The sequence below is a fragment of the Trachinotus anak genome, unplaced genomic scaffold (assembly GCF_046630095.1).
Source record: "Trachinotus anak isolate AG129_WGS33_773 ecotype Australia unplaced genomic scaffold, CSIRO_AGI_Tana_v1 ptg000018l, whole genome shotgun sequence".
Classification (NCBI taxonomy): Eukaryota; Metazoa; Chordata; class Actinopteri; order Carangiformes; family Carangidae; genus Trachinotus; species Trachinotus anak.
In genome coordinates, this window is record NW_027273869.1 from 658,779 (window position 1) to 682,500 (window position 23,722).

The 23,722-nt window shown below is 39.1% G+C and overlaps 1 protein-coding gene and 1 long non-coding RNA gene across 4 annotated transcripts in view; one reads left to right on the forward strand and one right to left on the reverse strand.

Annotated features, from left to right (window-relative positions):
- tmem178bb (transmembrane protein 178Bb) overlaps positions 1-20,154 on the reverse strand; it is a 121,005-nt gene extending 100,851 nt beyond the window's left edge. Inside the window, exons 1-2 of one of the 2 annotated variants that reach the window (XM_071502214.1) lie at positions 20,019-20,154; positions 19,034-19,737 (exon numbers count right to left, since the gene is read on the reverse strand). In XM_071502214.1, coding sequence (XP_071358315.1) covers positions 19,034-19,415 — 382 coding nt within the window. In that variant the 5' untranslated portion in view covers positions 19,416-19,737; positions 20,019-20,154. The remainder of the gene's footprint in view (positions 1-19,033; positions 19,738-20,018) is intronic. The other variant, XM_071502216.1, reaches the window with a different exon arrangement.
- LOC139635167 (uncharacterized) overlaps positions 20,018-23,722 on the forward strand; it is a 5,911-nt gene continuing 2,206 nt past the window's right edge. Inside the window, exons 1-2 of one of the 2 annotated variants that reach the window (XR_011694136.1) lie at positions 20,018-23,606; positions 23,719-23,722. The exon at positions 23,719-23,722 is cut by the window's right edge and continues 113 nt beyond it. This is a non-coding gene — a long non-coding RNA (uncharacterized lncRNA). The other variant, XR_011694137.1, reaches the window with a different exon arrangement.

Below are 23,722 nucleotides of genomic sequence, written 5' to 3' on the forward strand. Positions count from 1 at the left end.
ATAAATAAATAAATGTAGAAATACATAAACAAATGCATAAATAAATAAATGAATATATGTAGAAATTAGGGCTGTCAATTCATTTAAATATTTAATCCTGATTTATTTAAATTTTTTTACCTGTTATAAATGTACCTTAACATGATATTTTTCAAGTTATTAATACTCTTATGAACATGGAAGTGGACAAATATGCTTGCTTTATGCAAATGTATGTTTATTATTATTGCAATAATCCAAAACAATGAGAAATCCAGAATATTCTCCAGAATGGAAAGACGGGGTACTGCATGCTCAAAAAATATGCTGAAAGCATAACATGGCGCACTCATTCCCTGGATCCTGCACACTTAAAGCAAATACTCTCATGCAATGTAACTGTGTCTAACTGCATGGGGGAAAAATAGGGCTCACAAAAATGTCCCCCTCTACTAGGTGGAATCAATACAGGGAGTCACAAAAAATACATTAAAACAAACAATAAATAGGGTGTGCATGTAACAGTGGGGAGTGTAATACAGAACAAGGACTCAGCCTATATAGTGCAGTTTCTTTGGATAAAACAGTTAGGCTATACTTTTATCTCTTTGCTCTTCTATTGTTTTCAGCAGGGCCTGAGCAACCCAGCCTCTGTCCTTCTCATTTTTTTTCCTGACAAAATGAACACGGAAACAACACAAAGGTGGATGGTTTGTTTCTGCTTGCCATCCACAACATTACTACTGTCTCAATTCCTGATTTCCAAAACTAAGGTCATAATCACAGAATGTGCGTGCATTAATCATGCGTCAAAAAAATTTGTGGCATTAAAAGGAATTTGTGTTTACTCGTTTTTATTGCTTTAACTTTGACAGCCCTAGTAGAAATGCATAAATAAATAAACAAATGTAAAAATACAGAAATAGCATTTTTTCATTACCATTTTTTTTATTTTGCATCTATTTATGTGTTTAATTATTTATTTCTGCATTTATTTATTAATTTATACTTTTTGTCATTTTTGGTCCCTCATAGTGAGGGTTTGGGACAGGATGTAAAACACAGGGACAGCAACACAACCATTTTTTTTTAATTAAAAGAAAAAGTGCACAGTGTTTGTTCCTGTAAAAATATATTCCAAAGTTTATCTTAAGTTAACATGAGACTTTAACTGTCTGAGTTACCTTCCGTTACAGTGTTTTTAGTATGAAATTCAGTCTTTGTGTTTCCCTGAACAGTGTTTCCAAGGTGAAAAGATAGTCAGTGCAAAAGGGGAATTATCTGATGGATGGGAAGTACTGTACATGTTCACATAGTTTAGTTTTACACATAAATTCACAACACTGATTGCAAATTATCTTGACAGAGCTGAAGTTCGGATGAAGGGACAAGAAAAGGAAAAAAGCTGTTTTATTAGCTGTGTTCATCCAATTCATATAAGTCTCCTACACAAAATAAGAGGCAACACCAATACCTTTTCTCTTAATTTTTGTTTTGGCATGAACAGAACTAGCCACAAACAGCAGTTGCAAGTGTAGGACCTGCACAACAAGTGCATGGCTGATGGTGTTATTTTTCCTTGGGTGGTCAGAAGTCCATGAAGGTATGAAAAATGGCCATTTCTTTTTGAACAGAACACTAATGGTCTACCAGTGTTTAGTTCCTCTCCAGACATGTTTTTAAAATACTCTGATTAATGATTATTAATGATTAATCTTTTGTTTAACATGGTTTTCTCACATCAAAGGTGGAAAAAAAGGAAAACGGGGGCTTAAGCTCATCTACACTTAGTTCCTCATTGAGATATCTGGATCAGGCCTTGTGCCCCGCCCACCACCTGCTTGCTCCAGGTCTCAAGGTGAAAGAACAGAGAGTATCAAAGTGGGTAGAGGAAGAAACATCAGAGACACATGTTTGAGCCTAACTAAGACTCAGATGAAGTCTATTGTGACCACAATCAGAGACCCCATCCCCGACAGGATTGGTTCTTTAGTCATATGATATATGAATCCCTGGCTGTTTGAATCAGTTTTCATCGGCTGCTATAATTATGTATGCATGTTATAAATACATTGCAAAAGATGGACATCGTGACGGACAGACGTACGTAAGTACAGACAACCCAAAAACAATATGCTCCCAGCTCTGGCTTGGCATAAAAACAACATATTGGCATGTTAACAAGGTTAACCCTGTAATGCCTGACCCCAGAAATAATGGACAGAAAATTCTGATTTCTTGAATCTGGAACCTTTATTTGGCCCTTTCACAAAATTTGAAAAAAAAAATTACAAAAAAGTATTTGCATATAGGTTTTTCCAAATTTTATACACGATTTTACTACATACTAAAATGCAAAAAATTATGTAATTATAACTTGCTTCAACAGATTAAGTGTTCATGCTAGAATATTACTAAAAATTTCAAAGAAAATGTCACTGGAAAATCGTAAAAATCGCAATTTTCTTTACCTTGATCCAGTGAGTTGGGAACTATCTGAAGGTGGCCAACTTGGATTGTCCCATGTACTGTGTTTGAATTGTTGTAGTGATAAAGGTATCCACCAGGGGTTGGAAGACAAGTATCAGATTGGATACAAGAGGGTTTTGAGTGAAGTTTTTACCATAAGGTGATGCAATAGGTCTCAGAAATGCTTGTATCAAATTTGATTCATTTGGCATTATAGGGTTAAACACTTTATTTGCATCAGAGGGGCTCTTTAATCCATTTAGCACATTTCATGAAGTTACATTTTTACAAGTCCAATGTGCTTCTTTTCAAATTCCATGGAGCAGCCATTTATCTGTCTGCTGGTTACACTCATATCATCTCAACCTCTGTTCATCTCCCATCATCCTGCATGTTATAATTATGAACTCAGTGCAAATTAGAAGGTGAAAGAAGATGAGAGTGGCCCAACAGAAACTGAGGGCTTGATGATTATGCGAGCAGACGAGCTGTTAAGCAGAATGAGATGAAGCCTTCATGCAGGTTAAAGCAGGGCCACAGAGGGCCAAGATATTTCTGCACTTCTTTCTGTAGTGATGAAAAACAGACATGACCTCATCACTAAGAGAGGAGGCAGAGGAGGAGAGAGAGGCATTAGAGTACACTTCCTGCTAGTGCTGACCGATGAATCATATTTTCGTTGTCATTTCATGCAAAACATATTCAGTAAACACATTGCAAAAGACTGACTGAAACCTGATGAATTAGAAATAAAAATAATTTTATTCACACAGGGTTTTTGGCACCTGAGCCAAATTAACCAGAAAAACATATGTGTATTGTTCATTGTGTTGAGGTGTTGGGTTGCAGCCTCTCATCTCTGGCACACACACACAGTACAGAGGCGACGGTGAAGATCAGTGAGAGGTGAACTTTGAGCAAACAGCTACTCCGATCATAGCTCTGTAAGTGTAATCATAACCTTATAAGCGTCCTTCATCTCTCCATCTGTCCAACAAGCGTTAGACACTTGGAAAAGGCATATTTTCAACTGCACATGTAATAGCCCTAAAGCTAAAAGAAAAACCAATATTCAGCAAACCTGGCTGTTATTTTTCTATATTTTGAATGTAAAGTTGACATTTCTGAGGTTGGTACTTCAGGAAAGAGCTTTCACATGTGTCCAGAATGGAAATAGTTTGTCCTCTGGGAAGTTGCTCTGGTGACTGGTCGGCCAGTTTGTCCACCATTGTGGTCGAGAGTGAATTATCTCTATTAGATGGTTAGCCATAAAATTTAGGGCATGTTAATGTCCCTAACTTACTTGGTGACCATGGTAACAACTTCATCTTTGCATGTACAGTAGTCAGTAATCAGTCATATGAACTTTTTTTTGTAACAGTGATTTGTATTGGTTTTGGAAGGCAGTGACAAACCATGTGGTTTTCTTGATCAGGATCAGTGTAGAGTGAAAACAACATGTGTAGAGTTAAATAACATAAACAAATTTACAATCCCACCTCCTGTTCCTGAGTTACTGCATTGAATGACTAGAAAATTGGAACATTATGATGAAGTTGACCTTTGGCCCTTTGGATATAAAATGTCATCACTTCATCATTTTATCCAATCAGACATTTGTGTTAAATTGTGTCATTATTAGTATAAAACATGTTTCGTGACCTCTGACAAAATGACTGGAAATGGTGAGGATGTCACCGTGGGAATGCAGTCTCTCTCTTTATGCCTGTCGTCATCCGGAGCCGGAAGCTTTGTTGTCTAACCTCTTGACATTCAGAGAAAACGCTGTTTCTGATCCCCTCTCGCCTCGCGTCAGCTCAGCTGCAAGCTCAATGTGCCTGAATAACATCTGTCAAACAGTAATCACATGTTACCATGACAACGCAAAACTGCGAATGAGCAGGGTGTTTCTTTAGTGCTAGGAAGCTGATAATGCTCTCATTCAGTTCTTCCAGTGTTTATCAGCAGTTGCAAATTAGCGATCATTTTCAAAGTGAGTGTGAGACGACGTTATGAGCAAAGGAAGCACAAAGCTAAGATAACTAAAGCCTTTCATTTAACATCCAGCCTGGCTGCTCTACTTGCACCACAATGGTCCTTTTATAAGACATAATTCTTGTATTGTCCAGCAGTCTTGAGCAGTAAAAAGGCCTTTCTTGTGAGGGAGGCAGCTGTGGCCACAGAGCTCCCTTCATCTGCGATCCGTCCTCACAGGCAGTCAGTCTTTGGACAGGCAAAATAAGGATCTGATTGATGCAGTCTCTTCCTAAAGGCCCACAGCGCTCTCTTGACTTGATTAGCCATTGATTAAATGGTCCAGTGGAAGACAAGGCTGGAGAGGCACTGCAGGAGAGAGAGCTGCTTTTAAAGAATGGAAATGTTCACTGATGTGAAATCAGAAATAGTTTTCATCCCCAACGCTTCGGGAAATTGCAGCAGCAGTTTCAGATCTGACTGACTGTTAAATGAACTGCCCATCATCTCCACTGTCCATGTGTGGGACAACCATGTGTGGGACTCTCCACTGTCTTGTACCTTGAAGACGTGCTTTAGAGCAGTGGTCTCCAACCAAAGGGTCAGGACCCTCACAGGGGGTTGCAGGACAAATGTAAGGGGTAACAAGATGATGAACAAAACATAAATTCCTGCTGCTCCAAATCAAATTTTGTTTTCATTTTTATGGACTTTCCTCTGTTTCATTTTTTTCTTGCAAATTATCAGACATTTTAGCTCTGTGATTACTCCGTGGCTGAACAGGTTGTAAAAAGTAGACATATAGAAACCGATGTCCAGTATCCAAGGGGTCACAAGCTAAAAAGGTTTGGGAACACCACTGTAAAAGGCTGGTTCACCCAAATTTAAATATTTTACATTTTCCATGATCAGACTGATAAAGCTAGAGATTACTTAACTAACACGATGTACTGACCATTATTCTAAATTTGTAGCATTCTCACCTGAGACCCTCCAACTCCAACTGCTTCAGTGGCTGTGTCCTTCAGTCTGTTGATTGGGCCCCTATTTTAACTGCACAAGGGCAATGCCAAACACAAAGCAGTGGGTCTCAGGTGTTCATGTAAGCAGAAGTGCTGGCCCACATGGCATATTAACCAGAGTGGGTGGTGATTAACAAATTCACTCTTTCCCTGGCAGAGCCAATCACGGTGACAAATGACAATAACAGTTCAGTAAACAGAAATTGTTTTGTTGACTGGATGGTGCAGAGTGGCACAGTCTGAACACAAAGCACCTCACACCTGCAGTCAGAGGCAAACGGTGTATGTTTTTATTTAAGAAATAATTAACAAAAAAATGCTGATGAGGCCATTTACATGAGCACATCAATCCAACAATATTTCAGTTTTATTTCTATTCCATCTCCCATCCTAAACAGTGAACTTTGGCAGAACAGCATTTGCACTGTAAGGCATTTCAAGAAAAAACATGAAATGCTATTTTTGCTAAAAGGAAAGTGGGAAAAGAGGCAGTGACACACGATTGATGAGCTGCTATAACTCAACGTCTCCCGCACAAACAACAGAATACCGAGTCACAACAGACTATTTTGATGTATTGTATGGGGTAACTTTGTAGCACCAAATGGTGCAGATTTATTGGTGTATGTGTTCTGCTGCCTGCAGATGGCTGCAGTTTAATGAACTTAAGGAGGAGCTTTATAAAGCTACAGTATAAAGCTACTGTGAACTACAGATACTGTAAAAATCACCTTTCCCCATGAAAACAGGGCCCTGTGTTTCTCTGTGCAGGTGTTAGGCTGCTGCTCTCAGGATTTTATTGATAAAATGATGAATGGCATTTGCAAAACAACTAGTTGGACATTTTTTAGCACGTTTAACACTGGTAAACACAATTTTGCACATGAATAACGTAATAATGTTATAATGACACAATAATAAGCCATTATGATCCATTGTGAAAAGGTAGGAGGGATAGTATTGGGTTGCTAAAATATTATGCCTATAACAAATACTGATTAAGGTTGGGATTACAAAGCACTCTTTGGTTTATTTACAGAGCTGATGGCCTCTATCCTTTCGATTTCTAATTACAATAATAAAGGTGGTTAATGAAAAAAAAAACCAAAAAACAAGTTTGCACAAGAAACACACATTTGCTAATAGATTACAACTATTGGAATCATTTTAAATATAAAAACCAAATTAGCCACTGCTCCTTCATCTCAGAGATGTATCATTCAGCTTGAGGGTTGCCAGATCATCAGGTTACAAATGTTTTTTTCCTTCTCCACTGTAATTTAGGAGAATTGACCATTTAAGCGCAGTTCTAAAAAAATCTTGGGACTTTGTTTTTGACCAGAGGTGTGTTGTTCTTGGGTAAAACTTTTTACCTGGAGGGAGGTCATGCCTTCTCCTGGTCTCAGATATGTGCCTTGATCTTCTGCCCACTCATCTAAATAAAGCCTCTAACTGCCAATCACAGGTCCAGGGTACTCTTGTCTCCATGGAGATGTCATGTTTCCATGTGTGGGTTAAATGTACTGAGTGAAGTCACTAAGGCTAAAGAGGAGATGTGTGAGAACATGCTGTTTGACATTTCTGTGGACCAGATTCATTAAAATTGAATCCTACAGATAAACCATGTTACTTGAAAATATTCACCTGCCAACACATTAGGAAAGTACTCACATCCATCCCTTTTTATTTTATTTTTTACTTCTTGTCTCAGTTTTTGTAATATGTGACTTGTTGCTCTTTGGCTCTTTTGTCTGTTGTTACTTATGGTAACAGCCAGTTCCATTTCAACTGAAGTAGCACTTCCTCCACAACAGAGGACAGTTCCTGAAAATAGTGTTTCAACTGCAACGTTTTAATGATAGACTGAGATTACTACAATGCAGCAATTAGACACAGGCAGCAGAAAATTATATATATATAGTAAATATATATATATATATATATATAGTTGCATTCATTTAGCATGATATGTCATATTACTGTCATCTGTATTGCAAATTGTTTTCTAAATAAAGTCTGTGATATCTTGGATATCATATTGTGGTGTGAAAGTCAAGCAGACTGAAATAGACACACATGGGACTGGGGTGGAGATACACAATCCATCTTTTTGACACTGAGTACCAGTCTGATAGCAGTGCTCTTTTGTACAAATCTAAAATCTATACACCTGACTTCATGGAATTCCTTGGGATAAATCAGATGGCAACATCCACCAGGGATTGCAATGGTAAAAAATCTGAGTCTGAATGAATACAACTTCTAGCAAATCAGTGTATGGGAAACACTACTGAAATGACTGCAGATGCAGGCTGAGATTCAAAGGTCTGGAGCCAGGCTAAGGATACAATGCTCCTGCCAAATTCCATGGTAATTTGGCCATTAAGTTGTTTTTTTCTATTTTTCTTTTTTTTGCTTTTGATCAATTCTAGAAACAAAACAATACTATCATACTTATTCTAGCCCAATTTTGTTTAATTCTAAGAAGCCTAATCCAAGCGTAAATATTAGGTTTGATTCCCATCTCAAAAGAAACGAAGCAGAGAGTGTGTGTGTCATATGCATGGACATTGTGTGTCAAGAGACGGTATCAGAAGAAGTGCATTGAGTGCATCATTTATTATTGATGTTGGATAAATCACGCTCTTTATGCATGTGATTTGTGTGGTGTGTACAGTATACCCATCTAAGTAGGTACTGTGTGCTTTGTGTACATATGTTAGTGTGCCATGCATCAACTATAAATGGTGGCTGTCCTGAGGCTGCACATGCTCTGTGTGGAGCCGTGCGTGTCCGTACTGCTCTTGCTGGTCTGTGGGAGAGAGCATGAGGTCATCAAACATTGATGTTGGCTGTGTGGCAGTGAAGAAACAAACCACATCATGCTTCTTCCTCCTCATCTCTCTCTCGCTCTCTGACTCCCTCCATCTACTCTGCCTGTGGTCATAGGAGTCATACTGACTTCGTGATGAGTAAGTCTCCAAGCACAGCAGAGCTGCTCTCTGGCTCAGGCCTTTACAAACAGACACACAGTTAAGTCTAAACTAAAGGAATAAAATATATCCACTGCATGTCAGGCTACTGTCATCATATGCATATGTGTTCATTTTCATTTGAATACACAGGATTTCACTTTGTCATATCACTAAATGACCATAAACACAGTATGAACTGTATGAATTGAAAGGCAACAAAAGATCACACACTGCAAATTTGGACAGAATGAAGGTCATATTGATGATTTTAGCCACCCTAAGGGTAGATGTTGCCATTCTTAGAGCATTAATTAACAGCACATGGTTTAAGGATTTCCTGTCATTTAAAAATTATTACTTCACATGAATATATTATTCTTTTCACACAATTCCTGTGATTTTCTCATCATAAATGAAATTTGCTTTTAACACCAGAACTGTAGATCAATAATTAAAAATCATGTTAAAAAAATAAAAACAAAAACTGGCGGAAAACAAATCATGTCATTAAACTATTATGAATGCTATTTTAGATGCAGTCAGCAATAAAATGCTGTTATCTACCATTTTTAGAGAATTAGAGGTAAATACATTTTCTGATCGTGTTGCTGAGGTTAATGCTTGCTTTCAGTATCGCAGCCTTTCATAGCAACAGTTCTTTAGCAATGACACTGCTTTTGAAAGTAGATTCTGCCTCTTACGCTCCCCCAATTAGAACATAGAACCAGAGCATATAGACAAACTTCTGTTTTACAAAAGATATTTAGCCAGTGAGGTTGGGCAGTGGTGACATTTTTAGTTCATTATTCTCATAGAGACAGAATAAATATTTTCCTTAACCTTGATCAAAAATGTCATGAGGTCAAGGAAAGATGTGAAGGAACGTTCTTAAGGACGTAGGAAAAGACAACTGTGCTGCAAAGAGAATCCAAATGCACATTAGGCTATTTTTTTTTTTTTTTTCTACTTTTTTTTAGCTTGATCTATAACACGACAATATATTATGGTGGCCCTGAAGGTCAAAACACAACAGCATTTCAGAAAACAAAATAACATTTCAGAAAACAACATTTCACAAAACAAAATGACATTTCACAAAACAAAACAAAATTTCAGATGACAGGAAGGGCGGGACAAAACCTCTTGTTTGTGTCTGGACAGAGTCCCTGGTGACAATTGAATGTAATTTCCTGTTTCTTCTATTATTCTTATGCGTACTATAATTTCACTCTCCTCCTCCATACTTTCAAACTCAGTTTGAAATTCGTGCAGAAACACTGTTGAGAGTACGCAGAAGAAACAGGAAGTGACATGCAATTGTCACTAGGGACTTTGTCCAGTTACAAACAAAAGGTCTTGTCTCGCCCTTTCAGTAATCTGAAATGTTGTTTTGTTATGTGAATTATTGCTGTGTTTTGTTTTCAGAATTGTTGTTTTGTGAAATGTTTTGTTTCCTGAATTGTTATTTTGTTCTGTGAGATATTGTTTTGTTTTATGAGATGTTGTTTTGTTTTATGAGATGTTTCATTTTGTGAAATTTTTTTTTTTTTTTTTTTGTGAAATGTTGTTTTGACCTTCAGGGTCACCGTAATACATACTCCTCTCCTAACCACAAACACAAACAAACAGGGCTGAAATGCTGGAATAAGATATCATGAAATAACTATATAAGAATGAGTTGAGCGATTAAAATAAAAAATTCAATAAAAATAAGGGACTGAGTAGGGACCAGAGTGAATTATATTCAGACATAAATATACATAAGTAATAGTAAAGTTTTGATGTTTGTTAAGTAGAGAAAATTTAGTTTTTAGAGTAGTGAGTATGGTTTTTGAAACAACATTCATGTCTAGATTGTTGATGATAAAGATGATATACTTGCTCCTCAAGATGACTCCTAACTGGATTTGAAAGAGAAGAAATTTACTTATATGGATTTGGAGCTCAGCCAATCACACAAGGATTGTCATAAGTGTTGCATTGTGTCACAAACATAAAACAGGTACACTGCTGTTTCTACATTTATGTGTGTCTGCTGTGGTAAGACTACAGTGGTGCATCCTTTTAAATGTTGGTGCAGCAAGGAAGGGTGGGACAGCATTTTATCCTTTCTAAGGTCCAGTGTATCCTAGTAGCTAAGATAGGAAGCGTTGAAGTTCCTTTCCTTCTTATTTAGAGAATTCAACCGCAGCTCTTGTCAACAGTTAGCTACTGATTTGTTCCTTATGGTCTTTCATATGGCCACAAGCACACAACAGTCACGCCAAAGACCAGGTTCACATCCACAGTCCCATCTGTGATTTAGGCAACAAAATCACTTTGGTTATGTTGGCAGAAAGATGGTGATTTTGGTTAAATGTGAATAACTATTTCGGGTCTGAAGTCACTGTAGAACAAAATGTCAAGTTAATGACATCACAGCAGCTTCAACTTCAAATCCAACCGAGTTGTGGTGAAGAAAGCCAACATTAGCCTGTTAGAATTAAACCCAAACTATTTCATTATTGTATGAAATAGTTCACATCAAATTACTGCTGAGTGAATTTGATGCCAGGTGACACAAGAGGTGAGAAATTTTATCAAATTGCATTTCGTGAGAGTCAGGTGCCCTTACACAACCTGGAGAAATCCTTGTGCATTTTGAAATACTTTGGAAATATTTTCAGTCATATTTGGGTGGATGGCATCATTGAACCCTGGTGAAAATACAGTGTTTCAGTGAGGCAGTCTCCTCAGCTGGGCTGCAGAGTGCAGGGGCACTAATGAGCAAAGATTCCTGCCATATGTGTCTGAATAATTTAAATGTTTCCAGGAAGACGAGAGTACCATGTGTTTGCTGCTGTGGCTACAGCAAACTACCTTACATGTAAATAACCTCATTGTTACACCTCTGCCTTCCACTGAATATAATCTGGCTGCAAATTTAACTGGACAGAGTCTATTGTTATACAACACAAATATGCCCTTTGTACACTACAAGAGTTATGGGTCCCAGTAATCAATCCTCCTCTCCAAACTGGCTGTGAGTGATACCTTCATCAAGCAATTACACTGTAAGAGATGCAGCACACAATCCACAGTCATTGTAGTCATGCATAGTCAGTGTGCTACCTGCAGTAGATTCAGCTCAGAGTGCTGCCAGTTTAGAGATGCAGCCAGGAGCACCGACACAGAAGCAGAGCGATGTTCTGCTGTGGATGGGTTTAGCAACGTGTTTTAGACACTTTTAAAAGACGGCCATCGGAATAATCCAATATCTGTTTGTTTCATTTAGAATATTTTCAGCACTTTATCCTCTTGTCTTGTCTTGTGGTACTACATTTTTTTCAACCACTGAACTATAGTATTCTTACGCACAAGCACACCTACAGGGCTCACTGTATTACGCCGCACCTGCAAGACAGCTGAATGAATCAGAAAGAGCTAAACTTCACTTTGTTTTGTTTAATGGTAACACACTGACTATGCATGACTACCCCATGTCAAATAACCCAAACTATGCCTTTAAAATACATTCTAAAGCTCAACAGAAGCTTCAGCCAAACTGCACACCTGGGCAATGGCTTCCACAAGTTCACCTGCAACTAAGGTGAAGCGAGTAAGTCTGCTTCTGCCAATGTTTTTTTTACATGGTACCTGATTGAGTTAAAGCTAGCTATCTAACATGTATTAGCTAATGTTGGCACTTGTTCCAGCAGACTTGTGCCAAAAGAGTATAACGTATCTTAAAAGTTAAAGAGAACCTATTATGGCCATTTTTAATGTTCATTATTTTTATTCTTGGTGTCTGGTAAAATAGATTTACATGATTCAGTGTTCCAAAGACATTATTTTTCTTCTTATTGTACATGTTTTACTATGCTCTATTCACCCTCTGTGTGAAACATTCTGTTAGACCTCTGGGCTCTTTAAGGCCCCCTTGACTGGTCATTTTGCTAGCAACTACTATGGCAGCTACACATTCCATCATGTGCTGCTGTAAACAAATGGTTGTAGCTGTTAGGCTTCGGTTCTGCCTTATCAGTTTGGGCCAGAGTCTGATCTTGAACAAGAACATGATACCCCTGATCCACCTTCACAAGGTAGACTGGAGCAGGAAAACAAGCCTACCCACCAACAGGCAGGAAGGAGGGAAGAGGCACAAATGTCAAGAGAATTGCTGCAAATCAAGTAGCTCGACAGTCTGCAATAGACTTTCGCATGACAATATTCATAACCTGGACTTTCATGAAAAACTCTTTTGATTGCTTTATGCATTGACTCCTTCGGACTTGAGGAATATAAATAATGGAGGAATAGACAGATAGTCGGACTTCACGACCAAAGGTAGGCAGTCAACATCGCTTCACCGTCCTGCTGGTTTATGATGCTGGCAAATCTGAATGAATTATACTTTACTGGCCATAGTAACTAACAATGTATGTCAATATTGACAAACATTTAAGCATTTATATCTTTGCTATGCTTCTTCTTTCTTCCTAACATGATCAGGTCACCTGTGACCCAGTTAAACATCACAGATCCACAGTAATAATGCAGACTTACAGGCTGTGAGTCTAAGGCACCCGTACAGCCACATTAAGTGAGAACTACAGAAATAATCACTGCAAAAATAAAGTGTCTAACTGTGCACAGTTTCTGAAGCAGTCCTCCAACACAGTGTCTTTTTAGTACGACTTCAAAACTAAAGAAAACTCTTCATTATAAGTAGTTATGTGCTGTGCCTTGTGTAGGGGTGTGCCAAACTTGCAGGGGGTGACTTGCAGGTAGGCAGCACCAAGAGACATATTGAAGTAAATAGGTCCAGAAAGTAAGGTCTGGACCCCCAACGAGAAAACATACAAAAGAGAAAACTGTTATTATGACTCACCTGCAGTTCAGGAGTTCCAGGTAAACCTATGTAAGCCATTGCCCAGGTGTGCGGACCTGTCTGGCTTCTGAATGTAAATAAATCACGTTTCTTTTTTCAGTTCAGGTTTTGTTTTCAAAGCCAAATTTTATTGTCACCATTCTAGTATCACGCTAAATCCCACTAATTGTCATCCAGCAGCCAGTCAAACTACAAGTGAAGGCAGCCACCCTACCCGCCCTCCACCTCTTGGATGTGCCTATTAGATGAGCAGCTTTGCCAGCAGGCTCTTTGGCAGGGAACCTATGAGGCAACTTTAGTCTCCCGTAGTGTCTAATTTATCCCTCCCCACGATACAGGACCCCTGGGGAGCAAGCTAATCCAATCCGTGGATTCTCCCTGTTCTTTCTGCTTAGATGGGACTGTGAATGTCTTGATCAGGACCTGAAAGGCCTTTTACCTCACAGAGCTACAACAGATGGCACAAGATGAGGGGCCTCAACACTCCACCTCTCTCACCCCCCCACTCCTCTCTGTAATCCTCTCCTTTCTGACATCCTCGACAGTCATCCTTGGCTTTTTCACTTTCTTCTCATCCCCTGTCTCTAACAACTTTTGAGCCTGGTGTCTCTCAGCTGTTGTTTTATATTTCCCCTTCTCTCTCAAGGAGGTCTTTCTTTGTGACAGACAGAATGAGAGAGTGAGCTGCTTCTACATCAGGGGGTTATGCCCAGTCACAGCATCAGAAACCAAGCCAAACTGTCTGGATGATCAACACTGTAGTTGAGTTTGAATTGAACATTGAGCTGTATGGTCATGGACGCCAACAATTAGATGCTGGTATGGCAGTGACCTATTTAGAGGAGAGGATGTCAAAAATCAAAACACCTACACCAACATGCATCCTTTGGATTAGTTTTCACAGAAATCTAGTTATGGTTAATCAGGACTTCAACCATATCATTCATTATATGTTCACACATAATATATACAGGTTTCAGGTCCTTTACTGAAGTAAAAGAAGCAACTCAACAATGATAAAATACATGTAAAAGCATGCATTCAAAATGTAAACTAACAAGAGTATAAGAAGATGTGATGAAGAAAATTGTCCTTCATGTTTCATAAACTGAATTGATAAAAAGTACAATGTTTGCCTTGGAGATTTAGAGGAGCAGAAGTTCAAAGCTGGATAATATTTTACACTGGTAATTAGGGCTAAATTATATTTTTTAAAAATCATATTGCAATGATATGAGTCCCAATTTCAGTTGATATTTTTTGTATTTCATTTTCACTGAAACAAATATAAAAATGATGATATGATTTTTGTTGTGGCTTGCACCAAACAGCCATGTTCCCTTACATCTGGATAATATTATTTTTAGGCTGGGGGCATCTCTGTAGCACCACTATGCTTAATTTATGGTATGTTGTGACACATTGTACCTTTATCAAAAAAATGCAGCTCCTGCAGTTTGGATATTATGCTTGGATATTACAGTTTCGATAACATTACAATTAATTGTTCAGCCCTTCTGGTAATGACTGAGTACATACTGTATTTTTGTTTATTTTTCCCCCATGATACAGCTGAACATGCATAGCAAAACATAGTAAACCTGTAAACGGTGAATATTGTGAATATTTGATAAACCGAGAAAGCAATTCAAATATATTTGACAGTCGAATCACACTGATGAGAGACAATATAATCCAAATGATTCCTAGACCATTTTGTTTAGTGCCCTTTGGTAATTTGTAAAAGGTAGTTTGTGCAAAGTTGTGTCAGTGTGACAAGAAGCTTTTAAAAGAAGTCAGACAGCTTCCCTCAATCTCCAGACTGAACAAAATACTGAGGTTCAGTTGTACTCTTTATGCAACAGGTTAACCTGCTGCCACTATCATATCTGTTACTGTAAGTGTTTTACACCACACTACCATGTGGTGTACGCTTAAAGGATAAGGCTGGCAATATTCTATATTTTTTTTAGTATCAACACTATGAAAAGACCCAAACAACAATGTGTTGTCTGTCTCTCGATATTCTCCCCTGATAGACTCCCCTGTTCTGTCTGTGGGTTCGGGCCCAAGTCCAGTGGTTCTCGCTGCAGATGTAATTCCATAAAAACAGCTACACAGTGTTTAATTAAAAAGGCACAGTGAATACCTAAAAGAACTGGTAACTGTAGTTTTTAATAAATGTGACACAACCATGAGGAAATAGTGCATTTTTGGGGACTATTTACAACAGTGGATTAATCCACATTTGGTGCTCTATTGAGTATTTAGGCCAGAAGGACAGTATATCTGGGAGTATGTTTGTGGTGATGAAGAACTTGTTATTCTGTCCAACAGTGTGGCTCATTGATGTGTTTTTAATAGTTTTTGGACAACAATGGCGCTTTATGGCCCAGAGGAATAATCAGGCTTTGGATACACACACAATACTTGTTAGTAGGATACATTCATTGTTGATTTTGGTCTTTTCATGGGATTTGTTGAGACAACCCTCACCCACTCCATACTCACAAATACACACATTATGCTCTCACCATAAATGACAAACTCATTAAAATGGAGGCTTTAGTGTTGTGTGTGGCCTGTTGACACTGCTTCTCTCTCTAAATCTCCTGCATCCATTAATCCACATGAAGATGCAGTTTGCAGTTATGCAAGATGCCTCTGAGACAGTGGTGTAGTGTACTTTGTTTTAGTGGGTATACTGTGGATCAGCTTTTTCTTTATTGTGATAGCCACGGTGAGAGAGAGAAACAGGACAGTCGGTGAGGGGGGGGGTGACCTGCAGCAAAAGGCTGTGTGATGGATTCAAACCCACACCAAAGGGAGTGTTCACTATATCCACTCTACCTGGTGAGACACTGCGACATTGTACTGTAATACATATGTGGTGAAGGAAACCACTGACACTGACTCAGAGCTCGTCAGTCTACTGCTCATTGATAAACTTTTCACTTGACATTACATGATTCACAGCACCCATTTTTTACATGAACAAACTCTTGAAGTGCAAGTTCTGTTACAGATCCTTGTGCATTTTTAAGTGGTTTTATGGAAATTCTGGAGCTCTCTTAGTGGATATACGACGTATACCTGCGTATTACATAGACTACACCACTGCTCTGAGATAAGGACATAAATGGATGTTGCTGATATGACCAAACACATTGCAGAGAGATGGATGAGCTAGGATAAATTAGAGTTTCAGAAATGTTAAATATGAAGTTGTACGTGCAGCTGAATCAGGACTGATCTGTGTACAAAAATAGGATAAGTCCTTTTGGATTATGATTCATTCCTGACATAACAACAACGTTCATGTTTATGAACGTTGTTGTTATGTTTACGTAAAAAAACAGCATTATCTTAGAACAGGAATGAACAGGAAATGACTCATCTGGGTTTAGATATGTAGCTAATAATTGCATGAATATATTCTGTCATTTAACTTCATGTGTCATGAGTTCACAGTAGAATGTGGAGTCATTATGATACAGTAGGTCACAATCATCCTGTATGTGTATATGCGAATTGATTTTGGAGATTACAAGGCAAAGAGCGTGTGTGTGTGTGTCTGTTTGTGTGTGTGGTAGTTGGGGTGGGGTGGGCTTTGTAGTACTTTTCTGACCTTTTACTTCTCAAAATCCCTGAAAAATGAAAATGATGTTCTTTCTACAATGCATGTTGACAGCTGACAGAGCACAGAGCCTAACATTACTTGTTAAAGAAGACAACTGTAAATGTAAAGGAGTGGTATAGTAGGAGCAGAGAGTAGTAGTAGTAGTAGTAGATAGATAGATATTTTATTGATCCCTTGGGGAAATTCAGAGGAGTAGTAAAACATCTCACTAATGTATTTAGTTAAGATTAAGAAGATAACATGAGCCACTGCCTTTGGCTGTGATGTTAAACGGTCTCATGTCAGTGGAAGCAGTAGAAGTGGAAGTAGTGCAGGAGTCGTAGGTTTAGTAGTAGCAGCAGCAGCAGGTGGTAGTAGCAATAGCAGTATTAGTAGCAGTAACTGTAGCAGTAGCAGCTGAAGTATCAGTTGCACAGGCAGTAGTAGTAATAGTGGCAGTAGTATTAATAGTAGATGCAGCATTAGCACTAGCAGTGGCAGTTGCAATTGTGTAGTTGAAGTAGCAGCAGAAGGACTAACAGTAACTCAAGCAGTAGAAGTAGTTGTAGTAGCGCAAGAAATAGCAGTTACAGCAGTAGTAGACGTAGCAGTAGCAACAGCAGCAACAGAAGCAGAAGCAGCAGTAGTAGTATAAGAATAACAGTAGTAGCAGAAGTAATGATATGAACAGAGGCATTAGCAGTAGTAGTGGTAGTAGAAGCAGCAGGGGAATTAGCAGTATTAGTAGTAGTATGGTCAGTAGAAGTAGCAGTAGAAGCAGTAGTGTAGATAAGAGTAGTCGTAAGAGTGGCAGTAATAGTAAATATAGGTGCTGGACATCAAAGTAAGCTGTAAATTCTGAGTGTAGATCTAACTACAGTACACGTAGAGCAAACAGATAAAACCGGTTAATATCTACAGCTTTGTTCTTATTGATCCTTCAATGTGAAATTATTGTTAGATGCATCATGATGACAAAGCATGCTGTACTTTTTCAGAGAGCCAGAGTAGATCACACCCCTCTATGGAGGCATTCATCTGATCACTGAACACACTGACAGTGGGCTGCCCATTACTGCAGATGGTAGGCCATCCAGGACATTGAAGCATTCTCAGAGGACGGCACAGCTGCAACACACACATACACACACATGCATTCAGGGGGTACACACACCCTCTCCTCTTCCATCTTAGCTTCAGACCAATAACTTCCATCAGAAGCCTCAGCATCTGTCTCAATCCGCCTCAAAAAACCCAACACTATTGCGAGTACATTGTTATCAAAGACCAAAAATCATCAACTCTTTAAATTGTGCGAACCTACTACCCACAAATATCAGGATTTTACCTGATAGGTGACTTCATTACATGGCACTCCTCAAGGTGATCACTCCTTACATGGGTGATGCATTACTGCCACTGATATCCTGTCCTGAAAGAGGGCCAGTGCCTAAATCTAGTTTTAAGATACTGTGCTTTAATTGTGAATATCCCTAAATTAATCTGTGGGCTTTCTATCATTCACGGACATATCACATTGTATACATTTCCAGAGTGTGGAATGAATGGGCAAATATTGGGGGTACAGTAGCTCTGATTTTTTGCACAGGGCCACCCTTGCAGGAGGACCCAACCATGCAGAGAAAGCCTGTCTAGATACAGACTTAAGCAATGGATCCCTGGAAAGTGAGTAAAGGCTTCTTGAAATGATTATGTCATTATTTGCAGAAGCAGGCGAGCACCACTTAAACTACAAGAGATCGACAATCAGACCTGAGAACAGAGGAACATGCACTTACTGCTTTTTACAGTCGTAATCTACATCCGCCTCTCTTCTGAAAATAGCATGACAACAAGCAGTCTGCAGCCGCAGGCCTTTCATACCCACTCACACAGAGGCAGTGGCGCTCTGCATACCTTTGGACAAACATTTGTTTCCTAGCATAGCAAGAAAATAACCCAATGCCCTTGCTCGCCCTTTGGTCAAATGAACAATCACTACAGAGTTACCTAATTGATTTTCTAATGGTAAATGTCACAGCATGTTTGTGGTCTGAAATGCAAACTGCTGCTTCTGCAACAACTTTAGCATCTTTGAATCTCGAGTTGATTATTTCATTCTTACCTTTAAGGATGAGATCCTCGATTTCTTGGTCGAAGCCAAGCCGATGACATTTCCTCCACAGCCCCATGTTGGTCGAGTTATACTGCCTGCTGCACTCATCCGCGGCGCTCATGGCAAACAGCTGTCGCCGATTCCTGGCCAGCAGCAGCTTCTCCTCCCAGCGGGGCAGGCTGCTCCGACTGGCCCGTAGCGGCAGGCTGTTGTTGGGGATGTAGATGAAGCCTGGGTCCTTGCGGCGGCTGGAAAAACTTCGGCACCGCTCCCTGTACCTCCTGGCGTCAGTCTCATACCAGTGGTCAGAGCACATCGCCACAGCCAGCATGCCCAGGGCGCAAAGAGAAAGAGAGAGCCCGGCGTAGAGCAGTAACTTCCCGGCAGCCATGCTCGCTTGTCACAGCCTCATCTGCACCTCAACAGACGGACAGCTCCTCTGCGGCTTCCCCGCTGGTTCAGCTCACATCACCTCTGGAGAGCAGCATCGGGACCAGTACCAAGGAGGCGATTTTATGCAAATAGAAGGCAAACCTTTCACAGCTGACAGCAACACAGCTGACAGCTCAAATAAAATGCCAAATCACTGTATTCCGGTGTTTTCGACTACAACGTGCCCACGTCCTTCTAGTGTGCGCGGCGCTGCAGCAGCTCGGCGGAGATAGAGAGAAGGCTTATCTCATCTCATCCCCGGATCCTCAGCATTCATCTATCTGAACAAGGCGACACCAACACACACGAAAAATATCAGCATAGCATTCATCATTAGTCAGGCGTAGCCTAAGCTTTATTTTACAAAAAATAAACCCTTACTGCATAACCCACCCTCTACGATAAACGATGGACAGAGCAGGGGACAGAGGAAATTGAAGAAACAGCTAGAGCATCGTGCGGCTGCATTTAGCAGAAGCCTGTTTACAAATGCAACATCATTCTAAACAAACCACCACTATGCCAAATGACGAATTATTTAATTCTGATAGTGTAAATGTACCTGAAGAATCCGAACCAAGCCCATGCAGACCGCAGTCTATCGGCAGCAGGAGAGTGAGGGATCAGCCAGTAGACTCAGCATCCCCTCACGTCTGATCGGATGACGGCAGCTGCTACAGAGAAGGCCTGTCCATGAACCAATCAACAGCAGTCTGTCTGGAGGAGCACCGTGTTAGCTTACAGGCTACATGATTTGTCTCAACAATCATGTACTACAACTTCTGTTAGCCTATTACCATAGTGTAGTGTAGAACCTACACTACAGCTGTTATATTATGCTTGCACGTAAATCCTGTATTATAACGGGTCAAACGACCAGTGACAATGATGACTTTGAAATTTAAGCTGAAATTGCAAGTATTATAGCTCAATACACTAAGGCAGGGGAAGGGAAGTTGGACTACCTGCAAGGTAAAGCATGCAGCTATCCTGGAGTGCCAGATCCTCAGGGTTCCAGTGTCTCCAGGTTTACCATGTGTCAATTAGTTTTGGGTAAATTACTCGAAATTTTATTTCCTATTACTGCATGCACACATTACAAGGTGCACATTTTGAACAGAAATGATGAAACGTCTAAAGCAGGTCCTGCATTACAACCCATTTTGAGGCCCAGAGTTAAAATTAAGTTTAAAGGCTTTTAATACTTTAACAGGCTAAATATTGTGCTTATAAGGAACATATTACTGAATGAAATGTTTAACCAAATTAACATGACCTAATTATTAATTACAAACAAATCTATATAATGTACAGAAAATGTGAGAAACAGTGAGAAACAGCTAATGTTTTACCCAGTCATTTTAGTGCTCTATGCAGAAGACTACTATACTTGTTATCTTCTACCTTGTAGTGCACTTGCACAACTTTGGCAGTAGTGCACCAGACTGGATTGTTTAGCATATGGAATAGTCATGCTTTCATAGTCACAGTCATAGTTTGGGTTTAAAAATACTCATTAAGGTTAGAGGACCTTTTTTTTTTTATCATGGTTACAATAATAATCACAAAGTGGTACACATTGTTATTCATATTTTATTATTAAAAGTAACAACAATGAAACAAACAGTCCCATATCAAGTGCTCTGTCACCAAAACATCAATCCACACTTACATTTTGTCATTCTTTATACATCACCTGACTTCCTCCTTTGCTCCTGTCATAATTACTACAGCTGGTAGAGGTCGCCTAACCATAACATGTAACTATGGGTCATAATAGGTTGCTGCACATATCACCTATGTTTTTTAGGGGAGGACAACATCTGTCTGTGACAATACAAAACGATTCACTATGGTAAGTATGAATGAGTTAATGGTGGAGTGACTTTGGACTCTGCCATGTTATTGCAAGTCACAATTAAGTCTCAAGTTTTGGCTTCGAAGTCTCTGGTCAAGTCCAAGTATTAAACTTTGTGTTTCCAGTGTTAAACATAACACAAAATATCAGTTAACAAATAAAAAAAAATGTATTACTTTCAAATAAACTTTAGAGAAGCAAACTGATCAGATGTGTTTTGGTGTGTTACTCCTGTGACGCAGTGACAATTGTTTGTCATCTCTGAAAGGAATGTTTTGCAGATTTTGATCTTTTTTTATATCTTTTGTCTGTACCCCTGATGTGATAATCTGCAGCATCATCTGTAGTCTGTCTCCTGCTCTGATCTGACAAATGCACCTTTACTACCACAGTATATCCCTTGTCAGGAAATTGAAGAGTTCATGGCAGCACACTTTTTATAACATAATTTTTCATCTTAAGGCTTTGGGAGGATATTCATTCCAAGTCAAAAGGTTTAAATTTAAGTGAGATTAAGAGACACCTTTGAATTTTACCAATTGCAAGTGCAAAATGATAATAATTGCTATTCTCTACTTCTTCAAATGTTCTTTTCTCAGATGTACTTTAAACAATTCTGAGATCAACAAACTTATGTAACTTTATCTGCCGTTTGCTGTCAGAAACAAGAGAGAAAAACCCATAAAAACTTATATTAAATTTACTCATGTTCAGGCTTCCCAGAGGATGAACCTTTTCCATTCTGAACTCTTCATGACCGTTTCTCTAGTATATCACACAAGATATTCCATAATTGAGGAGAGCCAATTTGTGATTTCAGAACTGCACTAATCAATCTTTTTACCAGAATAATGGCTCAAGTGACTCCATATAATTTAAAATGAGCCACTTTCAGTGAGAGATCCCCAGAAATTTGTCATCAACTTTGCAGCTTCCCTAAGTTCTACAGAACTATTGAGCCTATTTTAGCGTATTGTTTTGTCTCTCCACCCCACAAACTGCACTCTCTCAACTTGTTTCCCAGAGCAGTAGAGAAACAAGATTTGATGGTGTGGCTTAAGTTCAGAATTGAACTCAAATTCTAATGCTGCTGATGGCAGAGGTTCCCATTATTGATTTTTATGTGTGTGTCCCCACCAGAGTCTGAACTGTAAGCTTGTGTTGGTCCATTTATTTCCTGTGGTCACTGTGAGGAATTGTGACTCTGCTGTGGAGCTTAAGATTTGAAAATATCTGTGGCTGCAGTTATTTTATATCTGGCGCCATCTTCTGTTAATAAATTGTTAAGACACAATAGATATAAATGTTTTTGTTTTCAGCCTTTCATTAAAATGTAGAGAAATAATGTAACAAAAGCTGGACGAAATGAAAATAGGATAATGTGAGGGAAATGCTGGAAAGAAAATTAGAATTTAGAAAAGTAAAGCAAGGAATAAGCAATATAAAACAATACAGTCTAAACACAGAATAGGCCTATTTGCAGGGTCTGTGGTAAAATGTACCCCACTGTCAAAAATTCATTTGAGATAATGCACTATGTAAACCTATGAACAGAAATATTAAAAAGGGGACCTAAACAGAGGTTTATAGATTGAAAGATGAATACATGAAATTGGAGAAAAAAAGAGAACAGTGGTGTTCTTGCCACAGAGTCCACAGATTTATCACATATCAAGCAGACATAGGTCACATGATGTAGTGGTGTTAATACAAACAAAAATATGCACATTTAAATTCTACAAATTTGCAGTGAACATAAAGCAAAAGAGTAGACATACAATATGGCATTTTTCTAAGATGGTAAAATATATCTTGAGTTCTGCACTATTTCACAGTGACCCCTAATCTACCATACAATCCAGACTATAGTATTTCAACAGTTACCCATTCTTTGAACTTTAGGCTCTGTGTTTTAGCATATTCAATCTGAGCAGGTTTCAGTACGTTTATAACAATATAGACCTGTGCTGTCACACCGCAGTGAGATCAAGTTGGGATTTTGTCCTGTCTCCATGTCTTGTCTTTTCATTTCCTGTTTTATTTTGAAAAGTAACTCTCCTCTCGTTTCAGGTCACTTGCCCTTCCCCGTGTGTCTCGGTCTGATTGCCTGCTGAGTGTTTCCACCTGTCCCTTGTTACCCTGTGTATATGAGTCTGCGTCTCCCTTTGTCTTGTGCCAGTGTGTTCGTCTTCGTCCATGTCTGCGTGCGTTCACTCCAGCCTTACCACAGTCCTGTATCCAGTTGCATTTGGTTTTTTGTTCCGGTTCCTCCAAGAAGAGTGATTTTCAGTTGTAAGTTTCATACCTTAGTTTAGGTCCATTTGTAGCAGGATGAGCATTGTGGCCCTGTGTCAATTTGAAGGAGATGGCGCCTAATTGCCTGTCTCCCTCTGGCCAATGGCAGTAGG